General features: G+C 41.5%; 2 protein-coding genes across 7 annotated transcripts in view; one reads left to right on the forward strand and one right to left on the reverse strand.

Annotated features, from left to right (window-relative positions):
- Bivm (basic, immunoglobulin-like variable motif containing) overlaps positions 1–6733 on the reverse strand; it is a 36757-nt gene extending 30024 nt beyond the window's left edge. For 2 of the 6 annotated variants that reach the window (XM_026400493.2, XM_026400483.2), the window contains exons 1-4: positions 5215–6733; positions 4871–5037; positions 980–1017; positions 417–903 (exon numbers count right to left, since the gene is read on the reverse strand). In XM_026400493.2, coding sequence (XP_026256278.2) covers positions 417–903; positions 980–1017; positions 4871–4892 — 547 coding nt within the window. In that variant the 5' untranslated portion in view covers positions 4893–5037; positions 5215–6733. Of the gene's footprint in view, positions 1–416; positions 1018–4870; positions 5038–5214 lie in introns of all 6 variants that reach the window. The other 4 variants (XM_077795126.1, XM_077795127.1, XM_026400507.2 and 1 more) reach the window with 4 other exon arrangements.
- Positions 6734–6937: 204 nt separating this feature from the next.
- Positions 6938–18704, forward strand: Poglut2 (protein O-glucosyltransferase 2). Its single transcript, XM_026399658.2, has 10 exons — positions 6938–7433; positions 8854–9059; positions 10557–10762; positions 10946–11023; positions 12828–13000; positions 13118–13355; positions 14654–14863; positions 15570–15659; positions 16847–16954; positions 18535–18704. The coding sequence occupies exons 1-10, from the start codon at positions 7252–7254 to the stop codon at positions 18550–18552; spliced, it is 1509 nt and encodes a 502-aa protein (XP_026255443.2). The 5' UTR covers positions 6938–7251; the 3' UTR covers positions 18553–18704.
- The last annotated feature ends 5012 nt before the right edge of the window (positions 18705–23716 follow it).

Here is a 23716-nt window from a genome sequence, read left to right on the forward strand (position 1 = left end):
AATGCATTTCCATTGGCAACGCATGAATGAACTAACTGACCTATGTCCAAGGTTACTTTATTTTAACCACAATGACAGACAAGATGATAGCAATGTTTCTTGGTCAGTGTTATAAAAGGAAAACATGCCAGGCACAGGCACACACTTATAATCCCAGCAACTCGGGAGGCTGAGTCAGGAAGATCGAGAGTTCAAAGCTAACCTCAGCAAAATCGAGGTGTTTAGCAACTGAGATCTAAAATACAAAATAGGGCTGGGGATGTGACTCAGTGGCCAAGTGTCCCTGAGTTCCCAAGTACCAAAAAAACAAATAAAATTTTTTTAAAAAGGAAAACATGTTTAATGACAAGATTAAACAAAACACAGTGTTGGTTTTCTCATTGTTTGCACATATGAACATCAGGATTCCTTCTTACCTGATTTGTGTTTCAAATTTGTAGTCACCCCGTCAAATTCTGATTTATCGATTTCCCATGCGAGAGGTAGCTTGCCCAGACTGTTGGATAAGTTTTCCAAACTATTGTCTTCATTATAGATTATCTCTGATGTACTAGTCGGGATACCGATGTACCTTGATGAATTATTTCCAGAAGATAACGAGGTACTATCAGGGAGGCAAGAAGAGCGGGCTGGATTGGGGGTTTTATAGATTGAGGTTGCCTGGTTGAGAAAGGCATAGTCTGAACAGATGGCATAAATTTTCTCCCGAGTATGAGTCACAGGACAACTCCATGGATAATGCCCATCTCCTCTGGGACCCAAGGGTGCTCCCGAGGCACTTGTGCAGAAAGATCTGACAGCACCTTGTAGATTTTCTTCTGGAGACTTCCTCTCAGATTTGTGTCCACCATTTCCAGAATCATTGGACCTTTCGGTTTCCGCAACGTTAGGCATTGAATGCAACTGTGAAAGTTTCTATTAGTAGGAAGAAGTTGCAACCCTTTCTGTTTCTTGAAAAACAACTTTGACAATTACTTACAGCATTCTGTAAAATCTTGAGAGCTGGGGAATGGGATCCTAAGGAAAGAGGGAGGAGAAAGAGTGATCAACAATCCACATGACACTAAAAATTCTATTAGGTATTATTCGTATGCCTTCGTTCAATCCATTTGGATTTTCCAATGGCCATATGCCTAGAGTTATGATCAGTAGCCATCCATATTATTTCTAAAATTAGCCTAAAATAAAAGATTAGAAAAATACAAATACCCTAGTTAAAAAAATGGACTGAGTATCTGAATAGTCACTTCTCCAAAGAGGAATGTCCAAGGAGCACATGAAAAGATGTGCAGCATCTCTAGCCACCACAGAAATACAAATCAAAAGTGTAAGGAGGTACTAACTTAAGAGTTGGCTGCCTATAACCAAATGACAGGTGATAACCAGCACTGACACGGATGTGAAGAAACTGGAGCCCTCACACACTGACAGAAATGTAGATGGTCCAGTCGATTTGGGAAAAAGATCTTCAGGCATTTAAATGGAGTTACCATGTGGTATCAAGTTCATTCCTAGGTACACACTCAAGTGAAAACACATCCACATGTTAATAGCAGCATTACTCACAATAGCCAAAAAGAGGAAATGAACCAGATGCCCATCAAGTGACTTATGGTCAGTAGTATATCCAGCAATAAAAGCAATAAAAGAAGTACTGATCCATGATGCAACATGAATGAAATTTAAAAGCATTATACCAAGTGAAAGAAGACAACCACAAAGAAAAAGATACTGCATGACTCCTTTTATATAGTTTTAGCACAGACAGGTCTACAGGGACAGAATGCAGCTTAGTGGCTGTGTACAGCTGGAGGGTTGGGTGAAGGGGTTTTTCAAATAATGAAAATATTTAATAAATGATTGGCGGTGAATATACAACTTTGTGAATATATTAAAATATACTAAAAGCCATTGACGTTTACCCTTTAATGGGTGAATTGGATGGTGTGCGAATTATATCTCAACAAAGCTATCTAAAAAATAGTGCTTTGGGCAAGATTGTTGAAAAAGTATACAGGCAACAAAGAGATATGATGTTAATGGTCATGGATCTAAATCCACAAATAATATAGAATTTTAAATTTTAAGGTTCTTCACCTGACCAAAAACAACAGTTCCAATCCAGGTGTCACAACCTTCTGAATCATCTCAGAAAGGCTAAATTTCATGACCAACCTGATTCTTTTGAGGAAGAAAACAGAAAAGTTTAAATAGCACCCGAGGGCACTCAAAGCAGCTAAAGATTCATATAAAAGGAAGTCTTCCCAGGTAATGTGGGAGACACCGTGAAGCCTGCAGGTGCTGGGCAGAGAGTGCAGATTTCTCTGGGTTCTAGGGATGGAGCAGCACATAAGAGATTCAATCCACTGCGGGGGACCAGTTGGACTCTCCACAGTTAATCTCTCTCCCCTTTGCTTACATTAAAAATTAGAAACAAAAATAATTTTCATAAGTTACAGAGAAATGATTATATAAAAAGTCATACAAACACTGAATGACATAAGTCTATAACGAAGCCTGCAATGATGGAGATAATTCACACAGAGTCTCTAGCTTCTCCTGATCCCTGAGCAGAAACTGGAGAGAAATAGCAATTTCTTCATGGAGTTTAGGGAAACAGATTCCATGTGAGGAGAACTCCATATGTGCTGGATGGGATGCAGTTTCTTTTATTTCTAAGGAATGCTTTCTTTCTGCCCATACCTTCAGGGAGGGCTTTTCAGTAGTCTGCAGTTTATATTTGTGCGCAAGATTGGTTTGAGAGGGGCTGCACCCCAAAACATGGAACCTGCAGAGTTTCATTTTGGAAACATCCTTTTTTTATATATAAAGAAATTTTAAGAGCAGGTGTATCCTATCTCCAGACAGAAGCATTTACGCTTTCTGCTTCTTCCTCTTTTTATGGTGTTGGAAGTTGCAAAGGAAAGCTGTGCCTGAGGTTTACCAACCCAATTCTGGTCTCAGAGATGTCCTAGAGTAATATTTCTAATTCCTATCTGTCATCCTCATGCCCTTTTCGAAAAGCTAGTGTGGAGAACTGGGTCTGTGGGGTTGTGTGGCTAGGCTGGATTAGGTGAGGAAGAGACCAAGTGTCACATGTAGAGCAAAGGACAGAGGCCACTGATGCTGGTTGGGTGGGAGGAGATGGAGATGTCTCACGCACTGCCCTTTCTATATCACCATCTCAAGCTTAGCTGTACTTTGTCACAGCTTCTTCCTCACTTAAATGAAATTTTGCTGGTGGGTCCGGTTCTCTGTATGGCAGTTTGGTGATTTTATGAAGTACGCTCATTTGGAACATATATAGTAGATATTTGGATCAAAAATACAGGCAAAAGGAAATTAAAAGTCGGGGTTGAGCTTCCAGAAAGCTACAGCCAGAAAAGAATAAAACACTTCATTAATAAATCACAACAGTCTGGCTTCATATGTGTTAGGGGGTTATTTGCTCTTAAATAATGCTCACTGAACAAGAATGTGCTCTTTGGATGCAATTTTACAAAAAGAAAAAAGAAAGAAAGAGGAGGAGGAAAAGATGGTGGTCAACATGACCATTGTCACTAAAAACCAAGGGTATCAAAACCTTCTCACTTGAACCACTGTTTATATGTAAATTTATCTGTGAAAATTTTGTGTACTATTTATAGATTTTACTATTTGAGTAAAATATATTGCAGAAAAAAACACAAAGTACCAAAAGATATCACACAGAAAATGAAACTTATCTAAAGTGCATGACCCAAACCCACACTAGTGTTTATTTTCTTTCCACATTGTACTGATCCATGTCTACTCTCCACTGCAAGCCAGAGGGGCTTTACCATTGTGTCCTGAGAACTTTGCTCAGATCTTGGCTTTCTTGCAGTGAACTAAGCACAATTTTTTGCTGATAACAGAATCATTACAGACATCTATTGTTGTATTATGCTGTAATTACAGCCTTGGGAAATACTGGACATACTTCAGTATCTAGAGGGGCAGAGTGTCCCTCCACTTAGCCTGCAGCTGTCATGGTTCTCACATGTTGGATCTCCCTTTGTCTCCATATTTGTAAACCATCCCCAATTCCATGCTCACTCCTAGCTCCCCAGCTCACAGGGTTTCTAATCTGACCTGAACCCACACATTAGAAAACAAACTTTGCTACACATTATGATCATAGAACTTCCCTGCCTAAAACCCTCTGCTCTAGGAACAAAAGGCCAACTCCCCATCTGGCCACAGATGTATTACTTTAGCTCTTCCTCACAACCCCCCCCCCACCAGCCACCTCCATACTTCTTTTTGGTTCTCTGTGGTGCTTTCCCCTCCCACATACCCTCCTTTATTAATTTCCATTCATCTTTCAAATGTCCATACAGGTCACTTTCTGGGGAAGCTTTCTTTGCTCCTCAAACTAGGCCAGATCACCCACTACATATTGGGGTAGTAGGTTTCCTGCACAGGTCTTCCCAGGGTGTAACTGTACATTAATGCGAGAGTATATGCTTTTATGTGTGTGTGTGTTTTCATATGATAAAGTTCTGCCTAATGCAAGCCTGGTTCCTGACTGTTGTATCCCCAGAACGTAATAGCTGTAGAAGTCTGGTTCAACATATATGTTTGGAGTGCCTACATCCACCAGGCATTATTGTAAGCCTTCATTTTGATGGAGGTGCCCTCATCCAAATATGTGAGGCATAGATGTATTAAGACTTACTAATAAGAATGACTGCAGGATCTAATGATTTATTCATAATATCATGTCACACGAAACAGAAATGTTTAATTGTATGCCAAGCAAAATTTAATGAAATGGCAAGCTTTGAATGCATCCGAAGGATAATGATTTGTAAAAGCCATGGGAACACTGTTCTTAAAATAAACATACCGTTTGTAAAGCCAATATTCATTGATCAGGTTATATTCCTTTCAAGTTATATTTTAAATCCGTGTTCTTCAGTATCAAGTTTACTCGAGAACTAAACATCCCTAAAATCTCCTCCGTAAAGCCTTCCATGTACGACGACTATGATCTATACCCTGTATGGAAGGCAACTGAGACGCAGGGGCAGTTAAGGGACTTATTGAGGGTTGAACGTGCCCAAGGGCCAGACCAGAAGGGCCGAGACCCAGCCTGGTCTCTCCTTCCCACCTGGTGCCTTCCCCACCGCTGCAGCCCGGCGATCACACCCCGCCTCCCCACGCAGAGGCCGGCGGCCTACGAAAGGATACCGGGACTCCTTGCGCCCGCGCCGGAGCCAGGCTCCCGGAGAGACCGCGCGTGTTCCGCCGCCTCCTCTGCGACGCTCGCAGCTCGGCGGGGCTGGGAGAACGCTGGGACCACGGCGACGGTCACGCAGGCCGGTGCTCGCCGCGCAGAGCCGGTGTGTGCAGAGGCAGCGCGGTGCGCCAGTGCCACCGCCCTCCCTCGGCGGCCACCGCCCGCGCGCCCCGCGCACCTACCGAGGCCCGGCGGCCCGGGTCTCCGCACCCGCGGAGGACGGCACAGGCCTCCTCGCCTCCAGGCTCCCTCCTCCCTGGCTCCGGAGCCGGAAGACGTGGTTTGCCGCAAGGGGGAGCGCGCGGAGGCCCGAAGTGACCGTCACGAACCTGTCCGGGGACCCTGGGACTTTTGGGCTAAAGATTCCGGGGCGGATGGGAAGCGGACAGTTACTGCCCCTGGGGGAACAGCAGAGCCCCTGGTTCCGGATGTGAATGGGAGTTTATGTTCCTAAAGACAATAGCGAAAAACAGAAGAACCCCCTGCCTTGGTTCCCAACCAGACCCGCCTGGGCGCATTGAGCCACCGGCCCATTTGGGTTTTCGGGTAGCTCAGAAGGATCCAGGGAGGGAGACAGGCAGAGGGGGCGGCGCCCGGTTTCCAGCTGATCCTGAGGCCTCCCTGGTCGCGCACCCGCCACCACTTTGGCGGCCCTGGCCCGGTGCGGGCGCGCAGCGGGAGGGGACCGCCATCTCGAGCTGGGTGCCCCGGGTCCTGCCGAGCGTGGAGTGGAGACCAGAGCTGAATAGGGGTCACCGGTGTCTATTGGGCACTTCCAAATTGAGCTTTGTTCCCGAGAGGACTCGTCCTTTCTACCCCTGGTGCTTCTCTCTCCCTCTGCGACCCTACTCCTTCCAGGAAGGACAGGCACCAATGCAGTCCATTCGGACGCGACAGGACTCCGGAGAGGCTAGACCTCTCAGCCAGGGAGGCGATGAAGGCTCCTAGAGCGTTCGGGCGGCAGCAGGCCCCGCCGTTGTACCCCGAGTAGCCCTCGGGAGTGCCAGGTGTTCGGGGCTCACTGCTGGAGGTCACCTCGGCTCCTGCCCACTCCCCCGTGTACCTCTGGTCAGTGCAGCCGGGTTGGGTCGCTGCGGCACTGGTGGAGCCCCGCGCCGGACCTGGATCACAGCTGCCAGCGCGCCGCCAGCGATGCGCCTCGTGTTACCCTGGGGCTGGTGTCTCTGGTCCCATCGGAGCGCGCCAGGACAGCACTTTGGACTGCGACGGCCGGCCACAGGTCGTCAGACATCAGTGACAACACCTTCCTTTCACCCCTTCTTTTATAGCTAACCTTTGCACGTGCTGAGGATGTGGTGACCAAAGAAATTAAAAATCTTAGCTGTGACTCCAGACCCTTGTGCGCCTCTATTGGACATCTGTAGTGTTTATCTGTTCCATGAAAGCCACAACCAAAAAGTAAATTATGGATGAGAGTTGGTTTAAAAAAAAAAGGGGGGGGGGAGGAGGGAGGAAGGGGGAGAAAAGGAAGAAAGAAAGAACCTGGCAGGATTTCCGCTAGTCCTGCCGCGAACTACATATCCCAGGGAGCCTGGGGGGCCGGGCCGCGTGTCCACTCTGCCATCCACTTGGAGAAGCCCTTACTCAGCCTGGCCCCGCGCGCAGGCCAATCCTCTCGCCTTGTATCTTAGCTGGAACCTGGAACGGATTCGCCCCCCAAATGATGCTCCAACAGCAAAAATAGCACAAGTTTATAGTTGTCCCAAGAAAGAGACGCAGCGCGGTTCTTGCCGGTCTCAGCGGAACCACTGGCATCCTTTCCCTGGACATGCCAGCGCTTCGGTTGTGACTTTGTGGGGACGTGGAGAGTCCAGCAAGCGCCTGCCGTGCACATTAAAGGACACTTTCTGGAGCCGCGTTAGCCGCCGCGACCCACCAACGTGCCGCTGCCCAGGTCTCCGCTGGTGTCGTCCCCTTCTTACACGTCTGCATTTATCCGTGGATCATCTCGAGAGTCCGACTTGTAAATGTTCAGCATTTTGCTGTTTTACTGCTTTTTTCTGGGGACGGTTCCAGCACTTGCCGAGACCGGCGGAGAGAGGCGACTGAGCCCAGAGAACAGCGAAATATGGGGACCTGGACTAAAAGCAGATGTCGTCCTTCCCGCCCGCTATTTCTATATTCAGGCGGTGGATACATCAGGGGATAAGTAAGTCAAGAAACCACTCTTCAACTATTCGGGATTGCATTAAGACTTTTTGTTTCTTCCTTTGTTTCTCATCCACCCCAAAACTCGCTTCTCCACAGCAGTTTTACTCCAGGATATTTGGATGCTATGCACATCTGGATTCCCCTTCCCAGTCAACTTTTCTCTGTAGCTTTAGAAATAATTAGGAATTGCAATATGTAATATAATAATAGCTCTTCTCGTAACTGTTTTGATAAGTATTCCCGCATTATCAGGGCAAAACAAAGCTCCTACTCTTTGCTGGTAATGCTAATTCGAACTACTTTTTGCATAAACTGTTGTAAGGAATTAAGTTCTGTTGTTAGAAACTTGATTGGCTTCAGCTTTCTGTGGTGCTGCCCTAGAGTTTCAGGTAGACATGGGCAGGTAAGCATGTTTTAAAACCCAAGAAGAAAAACTAACTACTATCTAACATTTTAGAATTTAGAGGAAAAGTTTGGCAGTACAAAACTCCTATATGAGTGTAACAGAAATCTGTTTCATTCCAATGAACTCTATACTTTAAACTTATATTTATGTATATTTTATAAAAAAATATATTAGGAATAAAATATTTTCCAGGGGTTAGGAGTGTAGCTCAATGGTAGAGCACTCACGTATCATGTGTGAGGCTCAGGGTTCAAACCCCAGAACTGGGGAGGGGGGGATTTTTCCAAGGAAAAAGAAGGCTGTAAATTTTGTCATTTGGCTATAAATAGTACAGTTGGAGAAACAAATACCAACTCAACTCCAGGAGCACTCACTCCACAAACACTTTTATTTACAAAGATGGTATACTACCTACCTTGCTTTTGCCCACACCTGGGCATGATTTATAATTCTGATATTTTTTAAGAATCACTGAGAGTTATTTTTCAAAATAAGGTCATCTTTGCAGGCACACCATTTGATCACAGATTTTCTGATGTGACAGACATGAAAAAATAGCAGACTGATACTGTTTTCTATAGAATTATAAATATTTGTATACTTTCACACATCAGTAATCTTAACATATCCCTTTGTCAATGTCTAATGAAACTTTTAAAAATTATTTTTAGTTGTAGATGGACACAATACCTTTATTTTGTTTAGTTTTTTCTTTTAATGTGGTGCTAGGGATTGAACCCTGTGCCTCACATGTGCTAGGCAAGCACTCTACCACTGAGCCACAATCCCAGCCCTAATGAAACTTATGTTATTTTCATTATTGTCTTCCTCTTTATTTTTTAAATTGTTGATCCATCATATTCATTCTGGCACTGAAAGCATGAAAGAGAAGAAGCAAGCATGTTAGAGGAAGAATGTGGAGAACAGAAAAAGTTTACTGACTGAAGAGCATAATCATTTGTTGCTTATTCCTTAAAATAATCTCTGTATCTCATTGTTCTTCACATCACAGATTCACATCTTCTCCAGGTGAAAAGGTGTTCCAGGTTAAAATCTCAGCACCAGATGAGCAATTCACAAGAGTTGGAGTCCAGGTTTTAGACCGGAAGGATGGATCCTTCATAGTGAGATACAGAATGTATGCAAGCTACAAAAATCTGAAGGTAGAAGTTAAATTCCAAGGTCAACATGTAGCCAAATCTCCATATATTTTAAAAGGTAATTTGGAACAGAGTTTTATAACAATAGTACTGAACACAATAATACATGTCATTCTATCTACAAGACAACTTGGTGTATTTTTTTTTTCACTGAAAGACAAAAAAATGTGTCCTATCTGAAAGATAAGGTCGGAGTCTTGGTAAAAGAGAGAAATTCAAGATACGAGTAGAAATTGTAGTTTGCTAAAGAGCAAGGAACATAATTAGAGAATTTGCTGTCTGAAAACATAATATTAGCAAGAATAATCAAGCTGTATATATATGATCCTATATGCTATTTTGTTAATTGGAGATAGAAGATGTTATGTAACTGATAAGAGTTATTGAAACTTAATAGACCACTTTAGGAAGGAAGATGGCTTAACGCAGAGAGGCGGGGTTGACTATTGTTTTTTGTCATTGTTCCAATGCCATTTTTCCAGGGAAATTTTCTGGTGGTTTGTAATATAGGATGAGATCTGTTACCCAGGCCGTTCCCTCTCAGAGGAGGCAGGACCCCAAAACACTGGGGAAGCATTGTATATAACAAAAACATCCCAAGAAAGGTAACGTTTCTTTAAACGTCTAAGTTCCTTTCCTGCCTCCCATCAGGACCATGTGGTACTGAATAACCTGCCAAACCTAAAAAAAAGGTACTGAGGGCTGGGTTGTGGCTCAGCGGAAGAACGCTTGCCTAGCAAGTGTGAGGCACTGGGTTCAATCCCTGGCACCACATAAAAATAAAATAAAGGTACTGTGCCCATCTACAACCAAAGAAAATATTTTTAAAAAAATACTGCATTCTCAGTCCTCCCCGAATCAGGTGGGAGTCCGAGGATTACAGAAAGTAATGACAGTAAAAATCCATTCAGATTCTGCTACATGATGTCAGTATTATTTCTATAAACGGGTAATTAACTCATCATAATATTAATGAAATAGACTGCTTTGAGGATTACCTTTGCAACTTTGCATTTCTTTTTTTTTTTTTTGAAGAAAAGCAGAGGTTCTTTGTTTACTTTTGTTGTTTTTGATGATGTTTTGCCTATTGAGAAAAGTACTTTAGAAACTTTAGGAACTCATTTGTATAACAGATCTTTGAAAAATTAATTCTTATGATTTTTGTCCTTCACTAAAGCAGGTGTCTTCCTCTAATATTCTTTTATTAATGTTTGGAGTTTCTTCGGTACCCCAAACATAAAGAGCAACCAACTGTAATATCCACTGTAGAGGACACATTAGAACCCATCAGCTTTCTTTTGAACTTGTATAAAGTAGACTTGAACATGAAGATGTCACGGGAGTTCATGTTGAAGAGCTGTCAGGAAGAACGCCAACTTATTCAGAATGCCCCAATGTAATAAAAGTGTATTTCTTTTAAAATATGTTTTCAATCCATATGCCTTCCTACTTCACTAGTCAAAATTCAAGAAGCCTGCATTTGGGGTATTTGTTAGATGTGTCAAATACTGAGTAAAATCTTCCCTCTTGTACTTTGTTTTTTGTGTATAAACAGGGCCGGTTTACCATGAGAACTGTGACTGTCCTTTGGAGGACAGTGCAGCCTGGTTACAGAAAATGAACTGCCCAGGAACCATTGCTCAGATTCAGAAAGATCTGGCACATTTCCCCACTGTTGATCCAGAAAAGATTGCAGTAGAAATCCCAAAAAGATTTGGACAGAGGCAGAGCTTGTGTCACTACACCTTAAAGAATAACAAGGTACAACACATGATTGAGGTTTGCTTGATTTCCTGATTCTGTTTTGTTTTGACCATTTGGCTCCAATTTGCCAAACAGTCCTATTGAACATCATCCTCGTAGCAATCATTGTGACAAGCTTTTCCTCAGTCAAGTCTGACAGTACTTTTAGACTAATGTAAGAAATGTTAAATTCTCTTTTAGGTTTACATCAAGACTCATGGTGAGCATGTAGGTTTTAGAATTTTCATGGATGCCATACTACTTTCTTTGACAAGAAAGGTAACTATATCTTTTCTCTGAGTCATCATAAGCAATTGTAATCCAGCTTTCATAAAATGATTTTTCAAAATAAAACTAATAACTGGGCTGGGGTTGTGGCTCAGTGGCAGAGCCCTTGCCTCACAAGCACCACATCAAAATAAATAAATAAAATAAAAGGTATTGTGTCCATCTACAACTAAAAAAAATATTTAAAAAAAAAAAAAACACTAACAACAATACCAGGATGTTCTATTCTAGAGTCTTAGTAGAATGATATTCTGAAATGTTTTATAGGCTGCCTGTGTTAGTTTTCAAGACTGCTCTTGCAAAGTGCGGGAGGCTGAGTGCCTTAAACAACACTTTATTCTCTCCTGGTTCTGGAGCTCAGAAGTCCAAAATCAGAATGCTAGCAGGGCCACGCTCCCTCTGAGATTGTGAGGACATTCTTCCCTACCTCTGGTTGGCTCTGGTGGCCTCAGTCCTTGGTGTTCCCTGGTGTGCATCACTCTGCTCTCTCCTCTCTCCACGTGCCCCTGGCCTTCCTGTGTCTGTCTCTCTTGTCTCTTTTCGTAGGAACATCAGTCATTTTAGATTGATGGACCACTCTCCTCCAGTGTGACCTCATCTTAACTAATTACATCTGCAACGACCCACTTTCCAAATCAGGTCATTCTTATATACTGAGATTGAGAACTTAAGGATATTTTTTAGGGGAATAGTTAGACTCGTATCAATGCCTTACAGAGGAAAGAAAATGCCTGTGGTAAAATGATTTTGATACTAAACCCACTTCAAGTCCAGAAGATTACCCCTTTTCTGAATCCTGTTCCTTGACATAATGTGCTTTAATAGGAGCTAGTGGAGTATTTCAACAATACTGTTAAAATGGCTGATATGAAAAATTATACCGTTTTTTTAACCAATTGTGTATTTATGTAAAAATCTATTACAATGTTTACTTATTGAATCATTTGTGCATATCTTGATTGATTGAATTACTCATGGAAAACCATACTTTTCTTCTCAAGATTGCAAAGCCTATGCAGTCAGTGAATCCTAAATATAGTAGTACTTAGCACCAGTAGTATGCCTCCTTTAGGCTAAGACATTTAGATTACTGGCAAATATTTCTTGCTTATCTGTGTCCATGAGAAAAATAAGAATTTTCTCCAGGATTCCAATTTCTCAAGATGCTTCTCAGACAGGACCCACACAATTCCTACCTAAACAAATAAATAGGTGTACCTATTCAAGAGAAGCATCTTGAGAAATTGGAGTCCTGAAAAAAATTCTTATTTTCTTGTTTTGCAAATACCCCCAAGCATTTTCCTTGGCTAATAAAGCAGGTTCTTTCGACACATTCACAACATTTGTTAGTCAGGGATGCATAGCTTGGAAGCTCCTGTATTGGCCTTTGAGTTGGACTTCCTGAATTCAGTCCTGTCCCTACCACCCTCCTGGTCTAAAAACAGAAGCATCTGGCCAGAGTCCCAAGTGCTCTAAAAAGAATTCTTAGAATTGTTTTCTAATAATTCTCTTGTCTTAGCATCTCTTGGCAGCTTTAGAACAAAGATTACCTTTGCCACCTTGTCCTCTTTAGTGAGTCTGTTGGCCAATTTAGATGTCACAGAAAGGAAACTTAGAATGCTTATCCATGTGACCATATTTGGAAAAGTTACCCACTATTCAAGCTAAAGTCATGACGGCCCAAAGCTTATAAGGTTGGCCTTTCATTTGGTGCAATTGCTAATTTTAATTGATGAACATGAGGTAGTAGGCAATGCAAGAACTGCCAATAAGCACTTTGTTTTCTTTTTCCTAGGTGAAGATGCCAGATGTAGAGTTTTTTGTAAATCTTGGAGATTGGCCTTTGGAAAAAAAGAAGTCCAGCTCAAACATCCATCCCATCTTTTCCTGGTGCGGCTCCACAGATTCCAAGGATATCGTGATGCCCACCTACGACCTGACGGACTCTGTTCTAGAAACCATGGGCCGGTGAGAGTCGGGTCGGGTTGACCCAGCCTGGGCGTGCTCTCTTGGGTGAGTTCTCTCCTCCTGCCTCTGTGGTGTGACGGTTTGGGAGGGAGCCACGCTGCCCTTTCTGTGTTCCAGAGTAAGTCTGGATATGATGTCTGTGCAAGCCAACACGGGGCCTCCCTGGGAAAGGAAGAACTCCACCGCCCTCTGGAGAGGGAGAGACAGCCGCCAGGAGAGACTGGAGCTGGTGAAGCTCAGCAGGAAACACCCAGAACTCATCGACGCCGCCTTCACCAACTTTTTCTTCTTTAAACACGACGAGAGCCTGTATGGTCCCATTGTGAAACACATCTCTTTTTTTGATTTCTTCAAGGTATGACATCTGTAGTGAGCCATCCTTTCTGCATTCCCAGTTTCTGTGTAAATAGCACTTTGGGAAAGGGGAATCGAAGCCTGTAAATCACAGGGGAGGAGAGAAATGTGTTTGCACAGCCTGCCTCTGTTCTCGTCACCCAGCCCTGACATGGAATTATGCACGAGGGAGCTTGGAGCCTGAGTAGAGATCTAAGTTTTCCCCCAGCTAGCCCTTAAGATAAGCACATGTCAGCTCAAATCCTTTTTTAATTAATAAGTTTATGTCAGTCATTTTACAAGGACTTCTCAAAACCAGAGCACGGCAGCACTATTAAAGAAGATAAAAACCAGGTGTCTCTTATCAGGCCTTCTGGTGAGGTGTGACTTGAAATGCTGATGTTCTGCCTGGGAATTCTGGAATGGCTTTTCACATCCAGAATGTGGATTACTCCTGTTTCCCAGGAAGTCCTACTTTTTCTAAAAGCTCTTTTCCTCAGTGCACAGCGCCCTGCTCCCTAGATCACTGAGGGGAAGAGGGGTGTCTGTAGTCCCCTCGGGTAGAGACAGAGATGGCAAAAGGTAGTCAGCCATCCTCCTGTAGGGAAGAACAAGTGATGAGTGAACTGTCTGCTCCATAGACAGCCAGATTTTCCTTTGATGGGTTACATGGAGGTAGGTAGACCCAGATAATGCTGCGTGTTGAATTGTCATTGTTTTTTCATTGGCGTATCTCAAAGAAAGGAATGATCACAACTAGAGAGCAAGATGAGCCACTCCTCCTTAGACAGCTGTCACAGCATGCCTTGGCTTTTTCCTGCCTGTGGAATTTCTATAACTTAAGGCTATTGATGACCACAGCTCTGCGGATATTTTTACTCATACATGTTCTTGCCCTGGAGCTTGTTAATTTCCTTGAGACATTTGGGTGGCCCATCTGGTGTTTCAAAAGTTTGGTTAGCATGGCACAGAACGTGCCATCGTTAGGTACTTATGCCATCCATAAAGAAGTAGAGGAATGACAAAGTTGCAAGTCTATTTTTTTTATGTTGTAGTCTTTTATTTCATTGGCTTCTTCAATTTAGATTTGTTCCTCTCTTTGTGAAATTCAGGACCATATCAAAATAAGCATTTGTCTATAGGTGAGCATGTTGTGTAATCATAATTACCAAATGGCAAAGGCATAGGGCAAAATCTGGCCACTGCTTTTGCAATTGTATCTGTAAATGGCAGATTGATGTGTGGAATGCGGAGAGGGAAAAAAAAGAATGGAAAATGGGAATTCAGTGGAGGTTCTTGTACTCTACTGCTGTTTTGCAGCATAAGTATCAAATAAATATCGACGGCACTGTGGCGGCATATCGCCTGCCCTACCTGCTGGTGGGCGACAGTGTCGTACTGAAGCAGGACTCGATCTACTATGAACACTTCTACAATGAGCTGCAGCCCTGGAAACACTACATTCCAGTTAAAAGCAACCTCAGTGATCTGCTGGAAAAACTGAAATGGGCAAAAGACCATGATGAAGAGGTAAGGTTGGTCTCCTGGAAGGTTTACCTCCACTGTGCCAGATGTCACTGGTAGGTTTGCAACGTCTTGGGCCTGGAGAGTGCGCAGTGTATGCTCAGATACAAAAACGGGAAGCTGCCTGCCCAGGAGTGGTACAGTAGCTCCCTGGAGCAAACACAGCCCTTGATCTTAGATAACTGTCCACTCTGCATGTGAAATGAAAGCTAAGCCTCAACCAGATTATGTTTTCTCTTTTGGTAAGCATTGTCTCTGGAGATACGAGTTTTGCCCTCACAAGTAATGTCAAAATTAAGATGGCCAGTCTGGCAAGAGATGTCACTAACCTTTGTGGAGTAAAATGAGGAATTACAGGAATTAGCTTCAGGCTAATGACTGAAAACGGTGAAGGTAGTGCATTAATATAGCTGCACCATGCATTCTCTTTAGGAACTCACTGTTCCTTTGCTTGCTGTATATCTTCTCTCTCCACGAGAGGTTTAACTCTAGGAAGCACAATATGACTTCTCAGACTTTCAAGTCTTGAAAACCTCCCTTTAGTTTTGAACAGATAAAGTCAGTTAAACATTCCTTTGTCACATGAGAACCCCCAGGGCTATGCTTCCTGCTGTGGTCTCACTGTATGTGCTCTGTAGTTTGGGTTGCATATGTCTGCATAGGAAAAAAATGCTTCATGAAAGTTTTTTTTTTTTTTTTTTTAATTCCCAAGGCAAAGAAAATAGCAAAAGCCGGACAAGAATTTGCAAGAAATAACCTCATGGGTGATGACATATTCTGTTATTATTTTAAACTTTTCCAGGTTAGTATTTTCCAAGAAAATAGTCATATAACTTAACAACTGGACATGTAGAGAGGCAAATAATATTTCACTCACTTAATTTCTAAAACTATATTAATATAATGTACCTTTTAACAATTTCTAGAAGTATATTAATATAAGGAGATTCATGTACCTCTTTGGGTGAAAATCGGGACAAATACTAAGTAGTAATAATACATAGTTGAAAAAAATGAAGCTTAGCTGATGGAAAATATTACAACATCAAGTGAAAGAACAAACATTAGAACTATGTGGCATATGATTAGGAAACTGGCAGAGTTACCATACATGGTTTGTATTTTCTCTTTGTATTATGTTGCTGCTGCCTTGTCACTTCTTTGTGTAAACAGCTCAAAGTATGTGTTTGGGCCTCTTGTCATGACCCCCCGTTGGGCCAGGAATTCTCTTGGAAATTATTTCCACAGACTTAAGCATTTAGGGATTATAGTCAAAGCATATCTGACAATTTCAAAGGCTCATTAGAAAAATAATACAGCAGTAAAGATGTCATTTGCTAATAATAGCATTAGATCTAGATTAAGCTTTCTATCTGAGAATTGTACATATTGAGCCCCATACTGTAGGCTCTGCTGCAAAGCAACGTTGATCTGTATCTGATCTGAACTGGCCCCTCCTGTTCTGAAATCTTTCCTACGAGATGATGAAGCAATATACAAGAAAAACTGTTTAAAATGAATGAACAGGGGGGATTCAATCTGAATATCCAAAGATCCACTGGGTGGTGTTAACATCAGTGTTTCGCATGGTGCCTGCCCCAGGGTGAGAATCAGTGAAGAGGATACTGATTGAGGCCAGGGCAAGCCATGGAGGGGCAGGTAGAAATCGGTCCTCAGATTCTTATTCTAGGGCAGATCATGTGCAAAATTGTTTTCACTTTAAGGCAGAAGGTGGTTTAAAAAAAAAAAAGTCATATAAATTAGGAATAGAATAATGGCCATTTAGGAACAGACAGCCAGAGTTTCAAGAACTTCAGGACTCACACTCTGTTGTTGGGCATTTAGGGAATTACAGGGGACTCTGCACATCAAATTTTTACATACACATGTGAGTGAAGTGAATCTTGGTCTGCAAATTCCACTGTGTCTTATTTGGTGAATGCACTTAAAGTGTTGCATAAGTGATGTTTTTCTATTGTCACTCATCAGGAATATGCCAACTTACAAGTGAGCGAGCCCCAGATCCGAGAGGGCATGGAGAGGGTAGAACCACAGACCGAAGATGACCTCTTTCCTTGTACATGCCATAGGAAAAAGGTAACAGAACAGACCCTGTGGCCAGCATCAATGTAAGAGTTAGGGTTGATCCAAGTTTACACCCATCCCTCTAGTCATTCAATCAGGCAACAAACAGTTGAATTCCTCCTGAAGCCTCCAAGCAACTTAGTCTACTAGGAAGATGGTTATAGTAGATAATAACATTGTACAAGAAAATGTGCAGTTAAGTGAGGAGCCAAAATAGCTCTGGCAAAGCTGAGCGAAGCCTTTTTCAACGTGAGAATTCAGATCACATAGCATTTGAACAGATGTTTGCAGTTTGAAAAGTATTTTCACATGGATCATCTGATGCCCTCATCTCCCCATGTGATGGGTTTGGCAGAGGTCTTCATTCCATTGCAGAGATGAAAAAAATATTCAGCCATAAGTATTCATGCTACAGTATTTAAAAACAATCTCTGTTGATGCCACTACATGACCTCATTTGCAAAGTTCAAATTCACATATGGACTTGTAAGGCTTGAAAAGATAAAAGTCATACAGTGATTGTCTTTGTTTTTTTGGTTAACAAAACTGAGCCCATAGAGGAAATTTAGCTCAAAATGATCTAGCAAAACAAAACTATCTCATGATCAAATAATGCATTTTTGTACATGGAGGCGTAGTGTTGTTTTGATTATAGTTGAATTTTTGTTGGGAGGAATATAAATTACAGTTTTCTGCATTGCTTATATGTTTGTGTGTGTGTAAATATGCTGGCTAGACATTATTTTAAGCAAAATCATTTTGTTTCTGAATGCACAAAGTCAAAGTTGTGGTTTTATAACCCAAAATGGGAAGGGAGACTTGGCATCGGTTATGTCAGCCTCTCAAAGATGTTTAAAAGCAATAAGGTGACCACTGGCCCCAGTGATGTGACAGAACCAGCTCATGTGAGCTCACCACCTATTGGTATTCAGGAATTTCACACACTAGTTAAATTTTTGCTACCTTGGAATCATTCTTTGGGGGAGTGTTTGTACCATGACAGTCAGCATACCTTTTGGTTTTGTTTTTGGAGAACTGATTTACCACTAGCTCACTGACCCTCAAGTGGTACAGAATCAGTGGTGACCTCTGTCAAGGCCAGGAAATCACTTCAAGTCAATGTGGCACAGGAATTGCAAATCAAAAGGTTCCCCTCACCAAATTTGTGATTTAGGGTTATGACATTTCCCACTTTGGCTCCAGTGTAGACTGTAATGTTCAATTTTTTTCTTTATCTGTGAGTGAGAGGAGGTACCAATCAGTATCTTCCACTGATTAGTGGAAATTAGTGACAGGATCATAGCTTTGTTCATATTGTGTTCTTTGTCTACGCCAGCCCTTCACTGATTCTGTTCCTCACACAAGACCTTTACAGTAGCACAGACTACTGTAAAGGTTCCCCACCAGTAGCCCTGTGAAACACAGTGTGATTTGCACTGGGGATGATTCTGATCCTCTGGAAATAGTTCTGGGTCCTAAAATTGTGGAGCAGAAACTTGGTTTTTTTTCTTCCTCTCCCCTTTAGGGGAGAATAAGTAATTGATTCATAAAAACTTCTTGATGGCTCTTAATATGTTGCTTCTTCATTGCAGACCAAAGATGAACTCTGATATGCAAAAATACCTTTCCTTCAAATAATGGTGCTCCGAAGACTCTTCTCAGCAGAAAAGAAGAATATTTTTTTAAGTATTAATTCCCCAATATAAAGTCTGCTCTGAGATTATGTGCATTATGAAGATTTTTCTACTATACATCATTCCCATGACTGTCCTTTAAAGCATTTTTAGAATTTTGTAATAAATGCATCTTTATTTTAAAGGCCCTTGCTGTGCTATCATTAGCTGTATCAGGACCAAGAACAGAAACAGAGAGGGTGGGCTTGACTCAGCAGCCTTGGCGCCTCCCTGTCTTCACCTACATGAACAAGCAACAGACCTGTCTCCTTTAAACCACTGCTCTTTTGGAAATTCACTCACTCACAGCAAACCTAATCCTAACTAATGTGTCACACAAGGCCTGTCTTAATCTGACCTCTCCCACTTCCTAATGCTACCTGAGGCCTGATAAAACCATTCCTCTCCCTCTTCTGTCAATGCCTGTTTCCCTACTTCCCTGGTATTTGCTTTTCCCTTGGTCTGGAATGGCTGGACCCACTCTTCTTTCTCCAGCGTTGACATCCATCAGTATTCCCAAGGTCACTAAGCCAGTACCCTGTGTTATCTTCTGTATTCGTTTTCTTGGGCTGCCTCAGCAAACCTCCATAAACTTGGTGACTCAAATCAACAAATTTTTTTTTCTCTAGAGGCCAGTTCTGGAGGCCAGAAGTCTGAATTCAGGGTGCCAGCTTCCTTCTGGAGGCTCTGAGGAACAATCCCTCCCAACAACTTCCTTCTAACTGGTGGCAGCTGGCACTCACCACTGCCTCTGTGTGTCTGTTTTCCCCTTTTCTGTCATTGTAAAGATGTCTGTCATTAGACTTAATACCCTTACTAAATCCAGGATGATCTCATCTCAAGAATTTTCATATTTGCAAAGACTTCTTTCTAAATGGGGTCACATTTCATAGGCACAGAGGTTAGGATCTGGACATATTTGGAGAGGCCATTCTTCAACATCTCCTAAGAACATTTTCTTGAAATCAGGAACAACATGAGAATTCCCACTCACACACACCTAACATAGTGCAGGAGGTGTAAGCCAACAGTACTGTCCAGAAAAAGAGAGTACAAGAATTAAAAAATAACAAAGACAGTTGGCATTAAAAGCTGATGAAACACTATAGTACACACAAAATGCAGACAAATCTGGACAAATAGTTAGAATTAACAAGAAAATTCAATTGCATTACAATAGACCAGCTATTAACAGAAAATTAAATAAAAAGACATAAAATACAACTTAATAATAGTTTTAAAGACCATGCAGTACTTATTTGAAGAATTAAGTGTAACAAAAATAGATAAGACAATTTTTGAAAACAAATTAATTAAATTGAAAGATATATATTGATAGCCAGGCAAAATTAATATAAATGTTAATTCTTTCCTATATAGAATCAATGCAATCCTAATAAAAAATTTGCACTGCCCGTTTTTTTCTTTCTTTTTTTTTTAAAGACTAATAAATCTTTATTTGGTTTAAATGACTATATTTTGAGGATTTTTGTTCCAGAAATCTACACTGCATTATAATACAAAACCTAAATGTCCACCAAAAAAGCACTGATAAATAAGCTTTAGTATATTTATACACTACTGGGAGTTAAAAAGAAAAATTAAAGGGCTCTCTTTGTAGCTCCATGGAAGAGTACTTACCTAGCATGCACAAGGCCCTAAATTTAATCCTCAGCAACACACACACACACAGCGCTGTTTTTTTTTTTTAAATTTAGTTGTAAATGGACACAATACCTTTACTTTATTTATTTATTTTATGTGGTGCTGAGGATCGAACCCAGTGCCTCAGATGTGTGAGGCAAGTACTCTACCACTGAGCCACAACCCCAGCCCTGCCCTGCCCACTCCACTTTGTGTGAAACTTTACCAATTTCTATATATTCATGTGCCTGTAAAAACCAATCGTTCTTCAGGAAGAATGAATTGGGAGAACTTCCCATCATACATATATATATATATATAGATAGATAGATAGATAGATAGATAGATGTCTTATAATGCTAGGATATTTAAGACCTTGTGATATTGGTACACAAATAGGAATAAAAAACCAGAACAATACTGGAATGTTGAGGCATAAACAGGCCCCTGTTTATGCGGACACTCAGTCTAGCCTGGAGAACTCGTGTGCTTTTCACTGAAGGGAGCTGGGGTGACTGGATTCTCACATGTGGAAGAACACTTGGCTCTAGCACATACTACACCAAAGATGAGTTCCATGGGCTGAGGTGCAGCTCAGTGGGAGAGCACTTGCCTAGCATGTGTGAGGCCCTGAGTTGTACCACAAGAATAAATAAACAAAGAACAATTCCACAAGATTAGTAACAAAAGGCAAGAAAGAATAGTTTTTAAAACTGGCATAGAGGATGTCTCCTCATCTAACAGTACAAACTTCAGCAGCTGAAGTAGTCAAATTTTTTTTTTTCACTTTGTGACTCTAATAAATAAAGTCTTCAGAATTGTTTCTAAAATATAGCAAGTCTCAAAGTTTCTGGAACATATGTTTCTCATTATACAACTCTTTCGTCCGCCCCTTTGTTTCGAGAGAGATGCCATTACAATCTATCACAGTGGCACCACCACAATTGGCCCCTGTGTTCCCTGGACCTGGAGTGACACATTAGCCTAACAGGAATTCCTCATGAGCAAGACTCCTGTTGTAAAATGAGTCAAAGTTAGGTGTCGACAGGATGGAATTCCTCATCTATCCTGCTTGTCTTACCAATCTCTTAATTCTAGATGGGGAGATGTGAGATTCCAGTGAGGAATTCAGGGCTGACTTTGGCCATTGAACATTGAGTGTGTGATCTGTTGATGACAACCTTTGGCACATGGCTTCCATTAGCATCTTTCAAAGTTTGGTGTAGGGAATTGGACTTTCAGTTTGATCATTTCAATTTGGGTATAAGAGATTGAGTTGAAAGTTTCATGCGTTTATATAAAGATACATAAATATTTTCCTCTCCAAATTTTTTCCTCCAACTTATTTCTCATTCAACAACATGTCATTATGTTACATTTATTTTTTTTAAAGAATAATATCTTGGTTGGTTGCAGTGGCACATGTCTGTAATCCCAGAATCTAGGGACGCTGAGGTAGGAGGTCCTCAAGTTCAAAGTCAACTACAACAATTTACTGAGACCCTGTTTCAAAATTAAAAAATAAATAAATAAAAAGGACTGGGAATGTAGCTCAGCAGTAGAGTGCCCCTAGGTTCAATCCCCAGTACTACAAATAATAATAATAATAATTTGATGGGTAGAGAGATAGTCATGGCTATAAAGAAGTAGCGTAAGGCCAAGTGCAGGGGCCACACCTCTAATCCTAGTGGCTCAAGAGGCTGAGGCAAGGAGATCAGTTTGAGATCAGCCTCAGCAACTTACCTTGGCCCTAAGAAGCTAAGTGAGACCCTGTCTCAAAGTAAAAAAAAATAAAAAATAAAAAGTACTGGGGATGTAGCTCTATGGTAAAGTTGGGTTTTTACAAGGGGGTTCAATCCCCTGTACCAAAAAAAAAAAAAAATAGTAGTTTGAGAGATATTCTTGGTGATGGATTCTTCTGTATTGTGTGTGGTGGTGATTACATGAATGGAGATAAAAATACATAGAATATACACACGTGTCTGATGACAGCAGAATAAACTCTGAGGATTGTTCTAACTGCAGATTCCTAGTTTTTTTTAATTTTTTAAAGAGAGAGTGAGAGAATGAGAGAGAGAGAGAGAGAGAGAGAGAGAGAGAGAGAATTTTTCAACATTTATTCTTCAGTTCTTGGTGGACACAACATCTTTATTGATATGTGGTGCTGAGGATCGAACCCGGGCCGCACGCATGCCAGGCGAGCGCGCTACCGCTTGAGCCACATCCCCAGCCCCCAGATTCCTAGTTTTGATATTACATTACAATTACTGAAGATGGCTACCATTGGGGGAAAATGAACACAGCACCTCCTTGATCATACTTTTGTATATTTCCACAAATCTATGATCATTCCAAAATAAAAAATTTAAAAGATAGTGTTTTTTAAAAAAAATAATTGACAAAATACATGCTCATAACTTAAAGAACTAGCTCTTTCTGATTCCTATCCTTTCCTGAGCAGAACCACCATTATTAGTGTGTAGACCTCCAGGCATTTCCTTGGATGTACACACATGGAGGGGAGGTCTATCAGGGGCCCAGACCATAATGGTTCATCCTCTCCACCCATTCTGTGGGAAGAAGTGTTTCTAACGTTCTGCTGTGAATTACTGAAGCAAAGGCCATGGGTAACTTAAATTTCTAACATGAAGGAAACTGACACAACACAAACTCTGTCCCCATCCACAGAAGAGTAAATCCCATTTCCCTGTGCTCAACAACTGGGTAATTTCAAAAGGAGACTATTTCATTACTTGTGAAACACATATATTAGATTCCCATTGGTGCTGTGAAAAACCACCACAAACTTAGTTGTCAAAAACAACACAAATGTACTGTCGCAAGTGGGCAAAACTGCAACGTATGCAGTCCAGGGGGAGAAATAAAGAACGTCCACGTGCTTCTGCCCTTTTCAATGTTTTGTTCATTCAAATCACTCAATACAATTTCACTCCATAGGTTCTTAATCAAGAAAATGACAGGGCTGGGGACATAACTCGGTAGAGTGCTTGCCTTGCATACAGAAGACCCTGGGTTCAATCCCTAGCATCACCAAAAAAAAAAAAACAAAAAAAAAAAGGAAAAAGAAAAGAAAGAGAGAAAAGAAAATGATAATCCTTAATGCTAAGCACTTCAAGAGACATAATCAATTCATAGCAAACCATTCTAGATTAATTAATTCACAGCAAACAATTCTTTTGTTTTGTTTAATTAATTCTAAGATTAATTCTAAGCACTGTAAACACACTTAATCATGACAGGCTAATGACAGACATTCCTTCTGTGTGCTAAGTTAAAAAGTCTCAAGCCTTAGGCTTTATGTCACTCAGACCACGGTGATCAGGTCTGTAACCAAGGCAGGCTTTTCCTGGCGTGGAGTGGACGACCGGTGGAGGAGAGGGTCCAAGGGAGAAGTTATGGCTCTCACCAGTGTCCAGACAGGTGGTGGAGTTTGAGA

Source organism: Urocitellus parryii, chromosome 2, assembly GCF_045843805.1.
Source record: "Urocitellus parryii isolate mUroPar1 chromosome 2, mUroPar1.hap1, whole genome shotgun sequence".
Taxonomy (NCBI): Eukaryota; Metazoa; Chordata; class Mammalia; order Rodentia; family Sciuridae; genus Urocitellus; species Urocitellus parryii.